At 30.7% G+C, this 16,212-nt stretch overlaps 1 protein-coding gene across 1 annotated transcript in view; it reads right to left on the reverse strand.

The window, feature by feature from the left end:
• The window catches only part of LOC111618031 (serine/threonine-protein kinase 16-like), a 44,845-nt gene that overhangs the window by 21,990 nt on the left and 6,643 nt on the right, over nt 1-16,212 (reverse strand). The window contains exon 3 of the mRNA XM_023359451.1: nt 6,690-6,832. Coding sequence (XP_023215219.1) covers nt 6,690-6,832 — 143 coding nt within the window. The remainder of the gene's footprint in view (nt 1-6,689; nt 6,833-16,212) is intronic.

Consider the following 16,212-nt stretch of genomic DNA (forward strand, 5'->3'; position numbering starts at 1 on the left):
CAGGTCAATCCATTCAATAGGATTTGAATGCCTAAAACAGAGAACTGACCTTGTAGATGTTTGTTAATTAATTTCCTTTTATACCAACATGGCCTGGACCGAACAATATTTTAGAGAAAATTACTAAAGGCTGGTAAATCATTTTATGAATTTTGACAAGATATATACAAGATCAAATCCTACAGTAACAATAACCAATTATTACAATGTATTTTAAAGCTAAGTAACTAGCATACAACTCTGTAATGAAGATGGAAGCCAAAGGAGAAAGCTGATCTGTCATGATTTCATCACAGCATACCATGTCTGATCCAATATAATTCTCAGATTTAAATCCATCTGTACATATATATATATATATATATATGAACAATTTGTTACAATAATGGATTTCTGCAAAATGTTATTTTGTGAGATTGGGGATAGAACAAATTAAAAGCAACAAAAAGAAATTTAAAAAAATAGTTAATTTCTACAATGGGCCAATAAAAGGAACAAGTGAACAGAATAAATCAGACACTTGTGGGAGTTGATCCACTACTCTCGGGTGAAACAAGACAAAGGCAACAAACCAAAATGTAACAGAACAATAATTTAATTTGCTGACAATTTTATCCCAAAGGATGTACAGTGCATCAAGGGTTTCTAATGTAGTAATTAGAATCCTGACAATAATCTTAAGAGTCCTTTATCGTTAGAGATTTACACGACAGAGACAAAGAGTTCGAATATAAAACCTCACCACCTTCCCTCACAGACTTGAAATTTCATTGGAGCCCTTCGTTTCACTATTTATGTACTCTCTTGCATCTTTGTTTTATAATTCACTACAAATGTTTTTCCACTTCCTCTTGCTCAGCTACTTAGTGACGGCTTTCATGCTCAAGAACCACCAACCACACTTCCATGCACCAACTCTACCTAGAACCCCTTCCCATCAATTCCTTCACTTCCCTTTTTCCCGGGGCTTAACAACCATGCCAGACATTCCATCATGGCCAGGGGGAACACATCAGGCATAAGACACAATTTATAAATGGAGTCACAACAGAATCCCTAGGATATTGCTTTAGCCAATGTCAACTAAGATGAAAGGATGGTGAATGTGGAACAAAATAAATTTAAGATTAAAATATTTATTACCAGCTCAGCTGTGCTAATATAGTATATTCACTCATAAATTGAACAAAGAGAGACAGACTGGAGAAACACTATATAGATCTTTATTTGGATCAAATTGTAAAATTTGTATAGTGGATTTAAATTGAGATTTCAGTTTTATGTGTTAATAGACAGACAACCATTTGTTTTCCTCAGTAATAGCTGTGTCTGAATGCATCAATATAGAGGCTATAATATGGCTACTATTTAATAATTAAATATTTAGTGATTTTGCCTAGAGATAGACTTTAAGCATCATCTCTTAATAAATTTAATAATCATAGATAAATTAGTATATTATACTTAATTAATATATTAATTTATTTATAATTATTAAATTTATCAAGAGAAGGCACTTAATACCTAAGAAAAATTATTAAATATTTAATTATTTAATAGTAGTGATATTATAGTCTTATACAATCTGGCAGATTGTTTGGCTTTAATAACACACCCTTAGTCCAGCTTTGAACAAATTAGACCCAATAACTCTTAATAAGGAGCATTTTTCAGCTTCCCAGATAAGCGCCTTAGAATTTTTTTAAAGTTCAATGATATTAAGCATCTCCTTTTTAAATTATATAAGACTGGTTGCATGGTACAAAACTCAGCTTCCTATCAAAGATAACACCCAGAAACTTTATTAAACACAGAAATCTCTATGCCATTTAAGTAGATATTTAGGTCTATGTGCAATCCATATCTATGATAAAGATGAATGCACAAAGTCCACTCAGCACTGAAGCTAAAACCATTTTCATTAGACCAGTGGTATCAGTGCAATCTGTAATTCTCTCTTTATGAATCTTATATCTGACTTGATAGTCAGATATATATATCAATGACTTTCAAGTCATTGATATATAAAGAGTATCACCCAATAGAAAGGCAAGCATCAAATACACCAAAATACATAATAATTTTATCACAGATATCATTACAAAAGAACATAGACATACTATTTCATGAAAAAATTTTAAACAATATCAACTCTTATTTAAAGTCATAATATTGGAGCATAAGAAAATTTATGAAAAATCTTACTTGTTTATTAAAGAAACAAAAAAACAGATAGTATGTAAAACTTGGCAATATTAAATGCTAAATTTTTTATATAAAATAAAATACAGTTTTCTGTCCATTATTTTGCAATTTAATTTAACTGATGACTTACTCTAAATCATTCAAATAAACAACAAATAGAGGTGTTAACAAATAAGGGGCCGTCCATAAATTACGTAAGGTATTTTGGGGTGGGTGGGGTCAAGGATTTCTTACGATTTCTAACTCGGGGATAGAGGTAATAGATCTTGTCTTACGTAATATTCTTATTTTTTTATCTTGGTGAGTGGTGGCATTTTGAATTTGGCTTCAATTTGGCGGTTTCTATTAAGAACGCTCGTTGTCTTGTGTGACATGACAGAGTAATAACGCTAGCATATTCACGCTCTACACATATTTCTGTCATGAGAGAAAGGCTGTGTGGTGGTTTCTTGATTTTTATTAGAATAAGTGCACCACTCCTATGGGTGTATAACACTAAGAATACATAAACCAAAGTAGATGATACAAAGTAAACATAAAATTAGTATTTGGCTTTTAGTGAAAACTAAAATGTAAAGCTAGAAATTATAAATAGTCTTTCATTCCATATTTTTAGAACATAATGTAACAGTGGTTTCTGAACAAACTTATTGAGTGGACATGGCCACCTGAAACCAAGCATAAAAATTTCTAATTTCAGAATAAGTCTATCTTGATCGTAAATTGGACAATGATAAATCATATGGTTGACGATGTCTAGGTTTTCTGTAGAACAAAAGCAAGAAGCACTTTCTGCCCAGTTATACATTGCCAGGTAGCTTCTACAATTACCATGCTCAGTAAGTAGTTGAGCAGTAACAAATGTTAAATCTCTAAGTAGTGATGAGAACCTACATTCAACGCTAAAAAAATAAAGTCTTGTTATTCTACTAGTTTTACTGCTCAACTACTTTTACTGCATTGGCATGCCATGACATTTGATAGTAGGAAAACTGTGTTTCTATAAGAAGCCGACTTCCAGGGGCAATCAGTTAATTGTGTATCAGTGATGGTCACGGGTCCATTCGCATCATTTGTTCAATAAGCTAGTAAAAACCGCAGACTTCTCTAAATGTATTTTTAATATCACAATTACATTCTGAATCGCTAGCCACGATATAAGGGCTAAAATTATAAATAAAATTATAAAAACTTACTTGGTGAAATAAAATGTGTGGTGAATGTACAGTACATACCTGGTACAAAAGATTCTTCAATTGTATAAATATACTTTTAAAGAAAATTATAATTAAATATAGCTTTGTAAAGAAACATACATAAAAATAACATAAAATCTTCTTTACTTTTTAAAATCATAAAACAATCCACTTAGTCAAATAGCTCTCTTCGAGTGGCTAATGGATGGAATCAGAGACGCCTGGTAAGTGTGCAGTGAGGGATGCCGATACTGGTCAATATGAAATGCCTGTTTAGTTGCATCACTAGTATACCTCAAAGGACGTGACAGGGTTGTTGTAAATTTTAAACATTTCTCATCATAGCTGTAAAAATCTAAATATGTTAAACTTAATAGAGTATCTGACATTTCTTTTCTAACTAATTCATTTTAGGTGTTCATGGAAATTTCCAAAATTTACAACTTTTTGGTCACTCTCATTGAACTGGAAAAATTACTGTCTTTATTACATCTAATATTACAGCGAAATCAGTCCCCACTGTACTTGGCTAGAGATTGGTTCAGTTAAGCTTCTGTTTAAATAATATTCCAGCTCTTTCAGAAGGGTTTTATTTATAATAAGTTGAAACCAGTTACTTTGTACTTGAATATTTGTCGTCTTGGGAAAGATGTGGAAAGACAATTTTTTATGACAACGGATACATTGATGATGATGATATAGTCTATCATAAATTTAAGGAAAATAAATTCTAGGGCTTTTTTGTACCTTGTGCATCTCATTCATTACATTTAGTTGTAAATGATGCTGCCAAAGTAACAGTTAATTTTTTAACTTTAACTTTGGCAGCAAGGATTGTATTTGTTTTTTCTGCATCCCTTATAGATGGGACATACTAAATGGTAATATCACTAGTCTAACATTGAAATCTGTAAGTAATACAAGATGGGAGAGCAGAATAAAAGCAGAATAAATATATCAAATATTTTAATGAATTTTCTTTTTTAATTCCTGTTAACTATACAGAATCATCATAAAAACATACCAGTAAACTCCTGTTAGTTGGGTTAAGTTATAAATCTACTCACGATTCACATGATGGGCGAGGGCAGCCAAAAATCTAGCAGGCAGTCTGCTAACAGCCCTGGATTGAATCATTGGAAGCGTTAGGGTGTGTAGCATCCACCAGCTAAACCGCATGAGGTTGGTGCTCTGTAAAGTGCATGTGCAAATGTGTATAATCTGGCTGCTTTACAGTATTCAGATATTTTTGCTGTGGAAGCTGTCTCCTATTTGACAATACACTGCTTTCATTGGGAATACAGCGCTTCCATTCTGCCACTGATATTCAAATATACAATAACAAATGATCGCCTAAATATCAGGCTATAATATGGCTAATTAAAGGATTGGTATAAAGTAATTTGACACTAGAGGTAGACATTAGGCGTCATTTCTTAAGTAAATTAATAATTATAATTAAAGTAGCTTACCTGTCATGTATTGCTGCGATCTCAAAAGAAAGGAAATTCAANAGCGGTGCATCCACCGCTTCCAATGATGGCACGCCACTGTTTTACTGATTCCACTTTTGCGTAATGTTGTCATGATTATAATTTTTAAGGCTACTACATGAGAGAGGGATGAGAGTGTAGTCTAAATCAGTGTCCTTTGCAGCTGACTTAGCCTCAAAGTCGGCTTATTCATTATCTAGTATGCCAGTATGGCCTGGAACAAATATAAAAGTTATCTTATTTACAAGATTTTTAATATGGTGCTGGATATATGCAATTTTATTGCTATTGCAATTGGAATTTAATAGAGCTTTTAGGATAGACTGAGAATTGCTGTAAATGTTGATAGACAGAGTTTTGTTTGGTAGTGAAGTGGCCCACTGAACAGCATCTTCAGATTGATAAATGGAGGTATGTGAGAGGTATCTGTACCTTCTAACATATTTTTGGCAAAATATGTCACATATTTTTATCACATATCTGTATCTTCCTCCAAACTGTTACATATTTTTGGCAAAATATGTCACAGTTTGGAGGAAGAAACAGATACTTGAGCCGACAAGAAGGGAGCTTTTGGACCCATCTGTGTAGATATTAATGTCTGCATGGAAGAAGCAGATGACATCAAATAACCTTGTTTGCAGGATGATGATCAGAGATAGTAGGGTAATTGCAATGTGGTAACATATGAACAGCCATAGATAGAAGTAGAGACCATTGTTGAGCCTTGACGTCTGTAGTTCTAATGTAGTAGTTTAGAACCTTTTCTACAATACATACTGGCAAAGGAAGAAACTCTGCTAGTATCAGAGAGGCATTAGTAAACAGTTCTGCAGCACTTTGAAATTCTGATGGCAAACTGGCTTTGAAGAAAGAGTAATTTATTTGCTATTGAATTTTTACTAGTTACATGACCACAGCTAGAGGCCACATAAAGTAGCAATGGTTGTATTGCCCCATTATATAGAGTTTTATAAGCTTTATTATTTAGCCCTTTAGTAAACCTAGCACATTTTAGCAGCATGTAGTTTATTTTCTTGGCCTTAGCCAAGATGTAATCAATATGACAACAGAATGTGGTTTCTCTCTATTCTCTTGTTTTATTTTGTATGATGTTTCTGTTTACATGTGCACTAGCTAGTCGATCTGGCAAAGTTTTCTGCGTATTTTGTGAAAATTAAAATTAATATAAAAATAAATATTATGACGTTGATTAATGATAATAATAATAATAAGATTGTTAATAATTAAAAAATAGTTCTTAAAATAAATTGTTCACTCGAATTCATTAAATTTTTATATTTTTAAATTTGTTCACATAAAGTCTTTTATAAATAATAGTACATATTAATTAACTAATTAATAACTATATATTTTGGACCTAAGGTTTTTAGGATTTCATAAAAAAAATTTTTTTGGTTAAAATCTTTCTATAAAATCATGCCAAAATATTATGTAAGATAGGGAAGGGGAGAGGAATCAAAAAAAAATATTACAGTTTCTTACACAAGTGTGGGTGGGGTCTAGAATGACCGAAATCGCCCTTATGTAATTTATAGATGGCCCCTAACTGAAAAAACTTAATATTTTATCTCAAAATATTATTATTTGTTATAAGTAGAACACAATTTTTAAACCATAATATTTATTGAAAATTTTTAGTTTAAATAAAAAGTTTTTCTTTAAATTTCTTATCTATGGTTCTCTGGTTTAAAAAAACTATTAGTAAAACAGTTTTAATGAAATGCTAGATAATTTAATTAAATTTAATGAATGAAATAGCTATTGAACTTACCTATGTGCTAAAGGAAATGGTTTAGCAGAATGTATAGCCTGTATGCCTTCACACATTTGACGAAATAGCTTTAAAACTCGCTCTTCTGGCATGTAAGTATTTGTTTTAGCTCTCATCATCAATTCATCTTGCAAAGTTCCTCTCTAAATTCAAAAAAATTAAATTATTATGTAAAGAAAACAATATCTGCTTGAATTATAGAATAAATTTGAAAAGAGAACTATATATTTAGTTTATCTTAAAATTTTTTCGTCCTCTTATATATCTAAAATTAAGTGGTCTTAATTTCTCATTAATAAATCTGTAATCATACTGTAATTTCTCATTAATAAATCTGTAATTTATAAATCTAATCTCATTAAAGATTAGATTTATAAATTCATAACTGCAAATATATTTTTACACTAAAATTGTGCGTAATTAAATAATGACGACTTAGCTTAGGAAAAACTTTTTTTAACTATTCATTGGGGTGATGTGTAATTGCATAATAAGTGCATAAAAGACATCCATAAACATAGAAATGCTAAAACTGACAATAGGTTTTTAACTAAAAGTAACTTTTTGCACCAAGAAAACTATTTTCACTTAAAAAAAAAAACTATTTTTGGTTAATAGAAGGGCTTTTTCATTCTGCCCAAGGTGATCAAATTGGGAAATTAATTGCCATATGTACTATCGTCTTTTTTAATCTGCAACCAATAAATATGATAAAATATCTGACATTTATATCAGATTTCATTGTTATTCTTCCATGTTTTTTAAATTTGTTTCTTATTTACATTTGTTAAACTATATTAGTTTCAATGTGATAAGACCATACTATGGTAGCCAGGTATTTATATAATTTAAGGTGTAATATTAATAGTCATATTGAGGACTGAAAGTTAATTGTCATTGTGTTTTAAATAGTTACAGCATTGTGTAATGACTATGTTTGCAACTAACTTTCAAACTATATTTATTGAGATGTTTAAAATATGATTTTCATCATAAAAATAAAAAAGAAAGAAAGAAACCTACTTACAGGCAAACTAAAAGAATAAACAGTAAATAAACAACAAAACAAAGTGTATGCAAGAAACCAGACCTGGCAACTTTAAGCTGTTTCTAAGTCATTTATATATGGAAAATAAATAAATGTAATTAAAAACATATTATTAATTTTATAAAACTTATCACTGAATATTGAAAATGTGAATTATTTAAGTATAATTTTAATTTTAATAAAATAGCTTAAAAAATTTATGACTTATCTACTAAAATTTTAGAATAGTAATATTTTTCTTAGTCTATACAGTCAACTCATTTTATCACTTTCCTATAAACTGCCACTTCATTCATTGCTACAAAATCTTGAAAATTAAGGCCCATAATAAACTGCTTCAATAAATCACATCTGCCAATGATTTTTAAAGTACAGACAGCCTTTTTCTATATAAAATCTTCTTACTATCTTAATTACAGAATTGTTTTACTATTAAAAATTTAAATTTAAATTATATAATTGAATGAATTAACTATAGAAATTGTACATGTATGTAAAAGAACATTATTGATTATATGCTATGATGCAACAACATAAATATTGATCAAAGAAAGAATAAAAATTTTTATAATTTTATGTTATACCTTTGGAATCAGTAATAGTAATATTTAAAAGATATCATACCATATAATCCAGCAGTTCCCATCTTATATTTATCGTGAAACTCTTTTCACCTTAGTAAAAAATGTTGGACCCTGACAACTTTTAATGATTATAGATAAAACAACAAATGGAAACACAAAAAACAATTTATTGAAAATGCAAAAAAATATAAAAATAAACAGATTAATAATGAAAAGCAAATATTATTACTTAATTCAAACTGCTCATTAATGTGAAGAATTATTGAAAAAATTCAAAAAGCTAAAACAAATATATAAGAAAATTACTATTTAGTTTATATTATAAAAATATTATCAATAAAATATTAATGATATTAATTTTGGCTCAACAGTTGTGCTTTATTACAGTTTATGATTATATTAAAAATATGTTATTTTATAAATTTTTTCTTGATTTTTGTAAAGGAAAAAAAATTATTTCTAATTCAGTAAAACCTGCAGGAATTGGAAACCTTCCAGAAACAGAAGTTCAAATATTTAACCTACATTAAACAAACAAATGAATGATTACATTAATCTAACAAATGTTCTCCAAAAGTCATAATCTATGAGACACAGGAAGAATGGAAGAAATCATGCTATTGCATCCCAAATATGGAGAATAATAAATGCAAAAGCTAAAATTTATGTGTTCTGTATTTCCACATCAGTGTTGTGCCATCTATCCAGAAATAAATTATTTTTCATTAGAAAGAGTTTCAAACATGCTGAAGTGTTCAGTCTTCCATTTTCTTTTGTATTGTTATTTTGACCTTTTATTTTTGTACTTGTGTATTTTTCCCAATAGAAACTGATAATATAAACCTTCATGAAACTGCAAACTGTGATGCCAGCTAATAGAAATGTCTGAGCCTTTAAATCAAAGTTTATAGCTACATAAAGACTTTCAAGGAATTTTGAAAAGCTAAAAAAAACCAATAATTTTTTGATAAGACTACGGACTTGATAAGTTATTGAGATTCATTTCAATTTCATTTCAAGTTGTCTTTGGGTTTTTACATAGATATGGCAACCATCTTATGGAGTGTTGGTCTTATAATCCACACTTCCAGAACTTTCTTCAGATAACCTTTTGTTCATGGCTTGCATTTTCTTGCCTCTTTCTTAAGAATATGCCAAAGGTTCACAATCGAGTTCAAATCAGGCAAATTTGGAATCAAGTCCAGGACTTTGGGTCAATTTTGGCAAAGCCAAGCACTAGTGGAGCACAAAGTATGTGGCTTGGCGAGATGATGTGGGAAGAACGAAGTTGAGCTTTGGAAGATAGTAAATGCTGTTGCAAAATTTTCTGATAGCATTACATTGAATTCCCTTCACAGAATCAAATCACCCATGCCAGAATATCCAAAACATCACCATACTTGAACTGTGTTCAGATACTTAACTTCCTGCTTCACATGGTTTTCGGTGAGTCCTTCATTCGACTGGCAGATGACTTTATGTACAATATTTCCATATAGGACTGAAAAGGACTTATCAGACCAAATCATCCACCATTAAGCTTCCATCCAAGACAGGTGATTCCTAGCTCATGCAAACCACTTCTTTCATTGAACTTACTCTTGTACAAACTGTAACCCATTTCATGTAATCTGTTGATAGTAATTTGTGAAGATACATATTGGCCTATTTGTTCACACCTCAGTTCTGCAGCTTCCACAAATGTACCAGGTTGATATTTCATGACGAACTGACACAAAACAGATCTTCCCTAATAGTAGTCATTGGCAATCTGTCATTACAGCACACAGGCATGATAGAACCAGTTTCTTCATAGTGATTGAACAAGGTTCTGATAATAGACTCATTTAAATACAATTCCTGAGCAATCTGCTATATAGCTGTTCCATTTTGTCATTTCTGGAGGATCTTATAATATACTTGCAGTCCTAGCATCTATCAAGCCATTTTTTTGCATTTTGAACAACACAGAGACTACACAAGATTTTAGAGTTCCCTTTGTTTGCATATTGCAAACTGAGCAATATATAATACAATGCAGCAAAAATCTGCATGTCCAGCCAAGTAATATCTGCTAAATGCCGAGTGTACATAATTTTATTGTTTGTGATTTTTCAGAGGAGCAATGCTTTCAGTTATATATGGAAAAGCTTGTTATAATGATTGAGCCAATTTTTTTTTTTATAAACCATGGCTCAAGAAGAGTATTTTATTTATTAAACAAGTTTTGTTTCAAATTCAAACAGGTCCAGTCTTACCATTTATTACCATTTATAACAAACACAAATGGGATGCACATATATTTATTGCCACAGGAAAGGTACTGTACATTTGAAATGTTTGAACTCCAGAATATATGAATTACAACTGTATTCATTCCTAACTTACATTTGAAATTGTGTTCCATCAGAAGATCAGTAAAATATGGCCAAAAATGTTAGTATTAATAAATAAAAGCTTTGCTGCATTTCATGATTTTTTTAAGTAATGTTATATAAGTTACCTCAGTTACTAATTGATTTAAATCATCATACAATTGTCAGGGGTATCATACAATTATCAACCAATATACATAGAACATTTGTAAATGGAAGTTTCAAATTTTTACATTAGAATCTATTTAAATACAAAAGTTGAAACAAAATACCATTTAAACTAGATAAACTCAAAAACAAATAAAATAACAAATAAATAAGATTGAAAACTTTTTAAACAACAAGTGAATAAATAATTAAAAAATTTTAAATATAAATGTAAACTAAGAATGAAAAGCTACCACTTGACTGTAAGGGCATTATGAATTGTAGAAAAAAAAATTAAGATATGGCAATATATTTTCAAGTTGACTGGAATTCATAATGCCCCTACAATCAAGAATATGGCTTTGCAATTTTAGTTTATATTTTTTATTTTTATTTTAAATTTATTCAATTATTTATTCACTTATTATTTAAAAAGTTTTGATCTTATTTATTATGTTTGTTAGTTTATTTATTTTTGAGTTTATCTAGTTTAAATGATATTTTGTTCCAACTTTTGTATTTAAATATGTTCTAATGTAAAAATTCAAGACATCCATTACAAATGTTCTATATATAGCAATTGATAATTGTATGATGCATCTGAAAATGATTTGTAAAATAGATCAAAAACACTTGTGAATGTTTAATAAATATTTTCTCAATAAAATAGTGTTTGAGAATTAATTATTTTACTGTTGTGTGTGAGTTAGCTGTTTTTATTCTTATTTTATTTATTTTTTATTTTATCTTCTTAATATGTATTTATTATTATTCTTTAATATGTTATTAATTCTATATAAATTTGCTTACTGCAAATTTGTTTGAGCATTTCAAATTTTGTATTCTAGTTAGAACAGTCAATTAGATTTATTAATCCATTAATAAAGAATCCTGACAATGGTCTATAAATTACACCAAAAATATTAGATCCAAATTTTTGTTTTTACTTTGTAAAGTTGTTGTTTACTTAAATCTTTTCCTTTTTAAATATAATTTAAATGCACTTATAGAAAAATTATAGATTATTTAGTAGTCATTAAATCTTTGTTTTATAATGTTATTTTAGATATAATTCACATATTAATAAAACAAATAATAAAATGATAAATTTTATTGATTTAATATTTTATTTTTGTTCCACAGTTTATCCATAAAGGTTGGTTAGATTTGGACTGTTTGCAGCACAAGGACCTAGGTTGGTGCCAGGTCTAGCCAGTTATGTTGCATGGTCATTTATCCATAAAAACTATGATCCTACAGATTATGATTAATATGCTTAAAATTTTGAACATAAATTAAATGAATGCTAATTCTTGTGGTGTTCAATAATAATTGACTATTATTTATTATTGTCACTCTATATCTAATCATTACTTCTGTCACATTGTTAACTAAAATCTAATTACATTTGAGTAAGTCATAGAGCCGGGTGGAAAATCAGCACCTATAATTGGCTTACTAATGTCAGATGGTACGAATGGCCACCGGAAATGGTGGCAGAGATTAAGCTTGAGTGTGACTAACTTGGTACCATATTTTTGTATTGGTGTACCATTTGCCAAATAGAGCCTCATGGTGTGGGGTTGTCTCGCATGCCTTTCCTTGAGAAAAGCAAAGCACACACATTGCTTCTGCTATCTACCAGGTACTCACAGTTAGAAGCGGAGTTGAAGATGAATAAACGCTCTTATCATCAGGTCTGAAATCACAGTGGGTTGAATCGTGCAATTTCCTTAGAAATTTCCTGGCTGGCAAAAAGAGCATGGGGAGTGGCAGCATTTTGCCTCTCTCCCGTATTTCTGATGATACCAACACAGGTTGCTAGTGTCAGCTTTCGGCATCTTTGAGCACCGCTGCCAGTGTGGTCTTCCCTGTCTAGCTTTTTTCTGAGAGTAGGTTAATTGTTTGATTCTCTGACTTAAAGATTATACCTGTGTCTGAAGCTCATTTAACTAGCCTTAAGTATTATCTGAGCCGTTTTTGAACTACATTAATGCTCGCACACGTTACTTTGCCTATTTTGTCAGTCATGATAGCTAAGTTCTCTAAGCCATCATCAGAGGCTACCAGGATTACCTGAGTCTGTTGCAGCAGTCACTGTAACCATAAGGTTTTTAGGAAATCTTCCCCCAATTTGTTGTTGGCTAATTGTCTCATTTTTCTCAGTAAATGGGATAGTTTTTCATTTCCCATTGCAATGTCTGAGAGTAGTGCTTTGATTCACCTCTGCTCCGAGTCTGAGAAATCGGCAAGCAGTTGGGCCTTAAGCCTGTTATAATGGTTTTTCGCCGATGGATTGAGAACAATGTTGCTCACATAGTTCAAAATGTCGGAATTGAGAGCGGAGACAACCAAGTAGTATTTGGTACAGTCTTTCATGATACCAGAGATAGCAAACTGAGCCTCGATATTTGCAAACCACAACTCTGGTCCTTGTCCCAAAATGGGTGTAATCTGAGGGCCACTCTGTTCACTTCAGCGGTGGGTTCGGGCTCCGTAATCTTAGTTCAGCTGCTTGACTGGCATGGAGGGAAAAAAGGAAGCCTACTTGGATTCTTGTATATGAAGTCTGGAATTTGGGTTTTGGATCAGCCAGTGTCACTTGAATCATGTTGTCCAGATCCATTGTGGAGGTCACATTGTCCAAATTACTACTTCACGGAGATCACATTTGGGTCACCAGTGAGGAGGCTATTGAGCTGTACCTCTTGAGAAGGAAATCAGTTAAGTCGATCACCGATTACATCCACAAGTAGTGTCGTCATTATCATGCTGGAGAAATGATACCAGACAGTGAAAGAGTCCAACAATTGTTGTCACGAGTTCCTTTACAGAAATACATACACAGGTTACAATTACATCGACCATGGAAAGAATGTTTGGAGCATGCTGGTGAGGTGAAAAGTCCAAACAGAAGCACGTTGATCCAGAAAAGTGAGTTAGCCTCATTCTTGACATCACATAGGTTGGGGACAGATGGTCAAGCACTCCATTGCTAACTACTGCACATTCATCTGAAATTCTTTTATTTAGACTAGCTTACCCGTCACGCATTGCTGCGATCTCAGAAGAAAGGAAATTCAAGCAAACTCATTATGATAAAATTAAATTTACATTTTATCATTTTTATTGAAACTTATTATTATTCATTTTCATCGGGAAAACATTTCAAAGTGTTGTTTCAATTTTATTTATTTATTGGAGTGCTTTGTGGATACACGATATTTTTTGTTTTTCCATCTGGTGTGTACACGAATAAACCAAAAGGTTTTCATACAGTTGTCCATGCGAGAAGCACGGATTCTTTAAATTTAGCCCACATACTCGCAGAGATTGTTAGAAGTGTGATATTCCCCATTTTTATATATTTTTTTAATCCTTCATAATTTTGATTATTTAATTGCTCCTTCCTCTCTTCCTTGGCATGTTGGGATAATAAACCGTTTTATTGTAATTTGTCTTTTTAAATTATTTTGAGTTGATATTAAAATTTGGAAAAGGGGGATCCCTAGATCGGTAAAATAGGCGAATTTCCTTCTACAACTTCGGTTGTTGTTCATAATACAGTTAAGGCTTTAACAAAGTTCGAGCAATTACGTAATTAGCAAAAAAAAAGTTGAAATAAAGTGATTAAACAAAAATTATTACAAATATCATAAATAATAAATGCATATATAGAGATATTTTTTGGAGGGGGAAAATGGTCTTCACAATTTGAAATCGATCGAACACACTGTGCTCGAATGCTCGTGTAAACGCGCGCCATCTATTGTAGGGTAAATGCCAGAAACCTTCGTGGGAGTGTATTAAAAAACTTCCCAAAGCTTCATGGCAATCGTACTACACCACAAACCTTTACGGGAGTATATTAAACAACTTCTCAAAGTTTCACGGCAATTGGATAAACAGTGTGGTAATGCATGAAGGACACACACACACACACACACATTCATTTTTATATATATAGATTATCAACCATATCAATAACATAAATAACTTTCTCCCAAGTTATTTATGTATTGATCTAATAAAGTATGATGTATTTAATGTATCCCTTTCTTTACATGTTTACATTTAACAATTTTTTCTTATATTTGTTTTTCTAGGATATCAGAATGTATACAATAAATGATAAAAGAAAATGTAAATCTCAATAGTAATATGCATGACAAAGTGAAATTAAATATATAATCATCATCATTTCTTTACTAGGTCACAAAGCAAATAAAGAAACAAACTAAAAAATAACTTCCAATTCACACTCAAATCTAGATATATGAAGAATTGTTATCAAATCTTTGAATACGAAAATGCCATGCAAGTTTAAGCAGTGCATAGACCTAGCATAATATTAAATGCACAATGAATAGATAAACTTATTTAATATATTTCAAATTTGTTTTTAACTTTAAACAATATTTAATTTTTTAAAATTTATTACAGATGATGAAATGACACAAATGATAATTGAAATTATCAGCACAAAACCTTTCTCACTAATTTCTAGCCGTATTAACAGGAGCACAAACGTTTTCGGCCTTCTTAATAGCCCTTCCTCAGTTAGAAGAAGTTTAAAAATCTTTTTAAAAGATTTTTAAACTTCTTCTAACTGACGCTCCACAGTGTACCCAAAGAAGGCCTATTAAGAAGGCCAAAAACGTTTATACTCCTGTTAATATGGCTAGAAATTAGTGAGAAAGGTTTTGTGCTGATAATCTTAGAAATAGTTCTAGCTACATATGCATAGTAGATAATTGAAATATCAAATGCAAAAAAGAATACCAATATAAAAGAAAATTTCAAAATTAATAAAAATTAATTGAAACAAATTAATAGAAATTTAAACTATCAGCACTTTTTTTAAGTAGCCAATATTTATATAAAAGCTGACGTTGGCTTAAAACAAGCCTTATACATTTCTTTCTTATAATAAATTTTGGCTACCCCAAAAAATAGTTTATACTTCTATTTCTTATAACCACTCAATTTGAATAAACATAAATATTTCATAAAGAATAATTGCTATTTACTATTTTACTAAACAGATTATAAATACAAGAGAAATATTAATAAAATTATCATTATACAGTAGAACCTCGATTATCCGCCCCCGATCAACCGACCCCTCGGTTAACCGACCGTCCTAGTCGGCAAATTTCAAATGTCCGCTAGTGATGTGGCGCTACAATATTTGGCTATGTCTTGGCTACTTTAATATTATTTTTACGTGTTTTAGCTGGCAACACTCATTCGACCATGAAAGGGAGCCAGTATTTAAACGAAGCTTAATTTTCTAATTTTTAACGATACAATAGCGACGATTATTATTTTAAAAAATTTTTGTTAGGCTTAACATCGATGAAAATTCA

The sequence above is a fragment of the Centruroides sculpturatus genome, unplaced genomic scaffold (genome assembly GCF_000671375.1).
Source record: "Centruroides sculpturatus isolate CEXI.00-Female unplaced genomic scaffold, Cexi_2.0 scaffold47, whole genome shotgun sequence".
Classification (NCBI taxonomy): Eukaryota; Metazoa; Arthropoda; class Arachnida; order Scorpiones; family Buthidae; genus Centruroides; species Centruroides sculpturatus.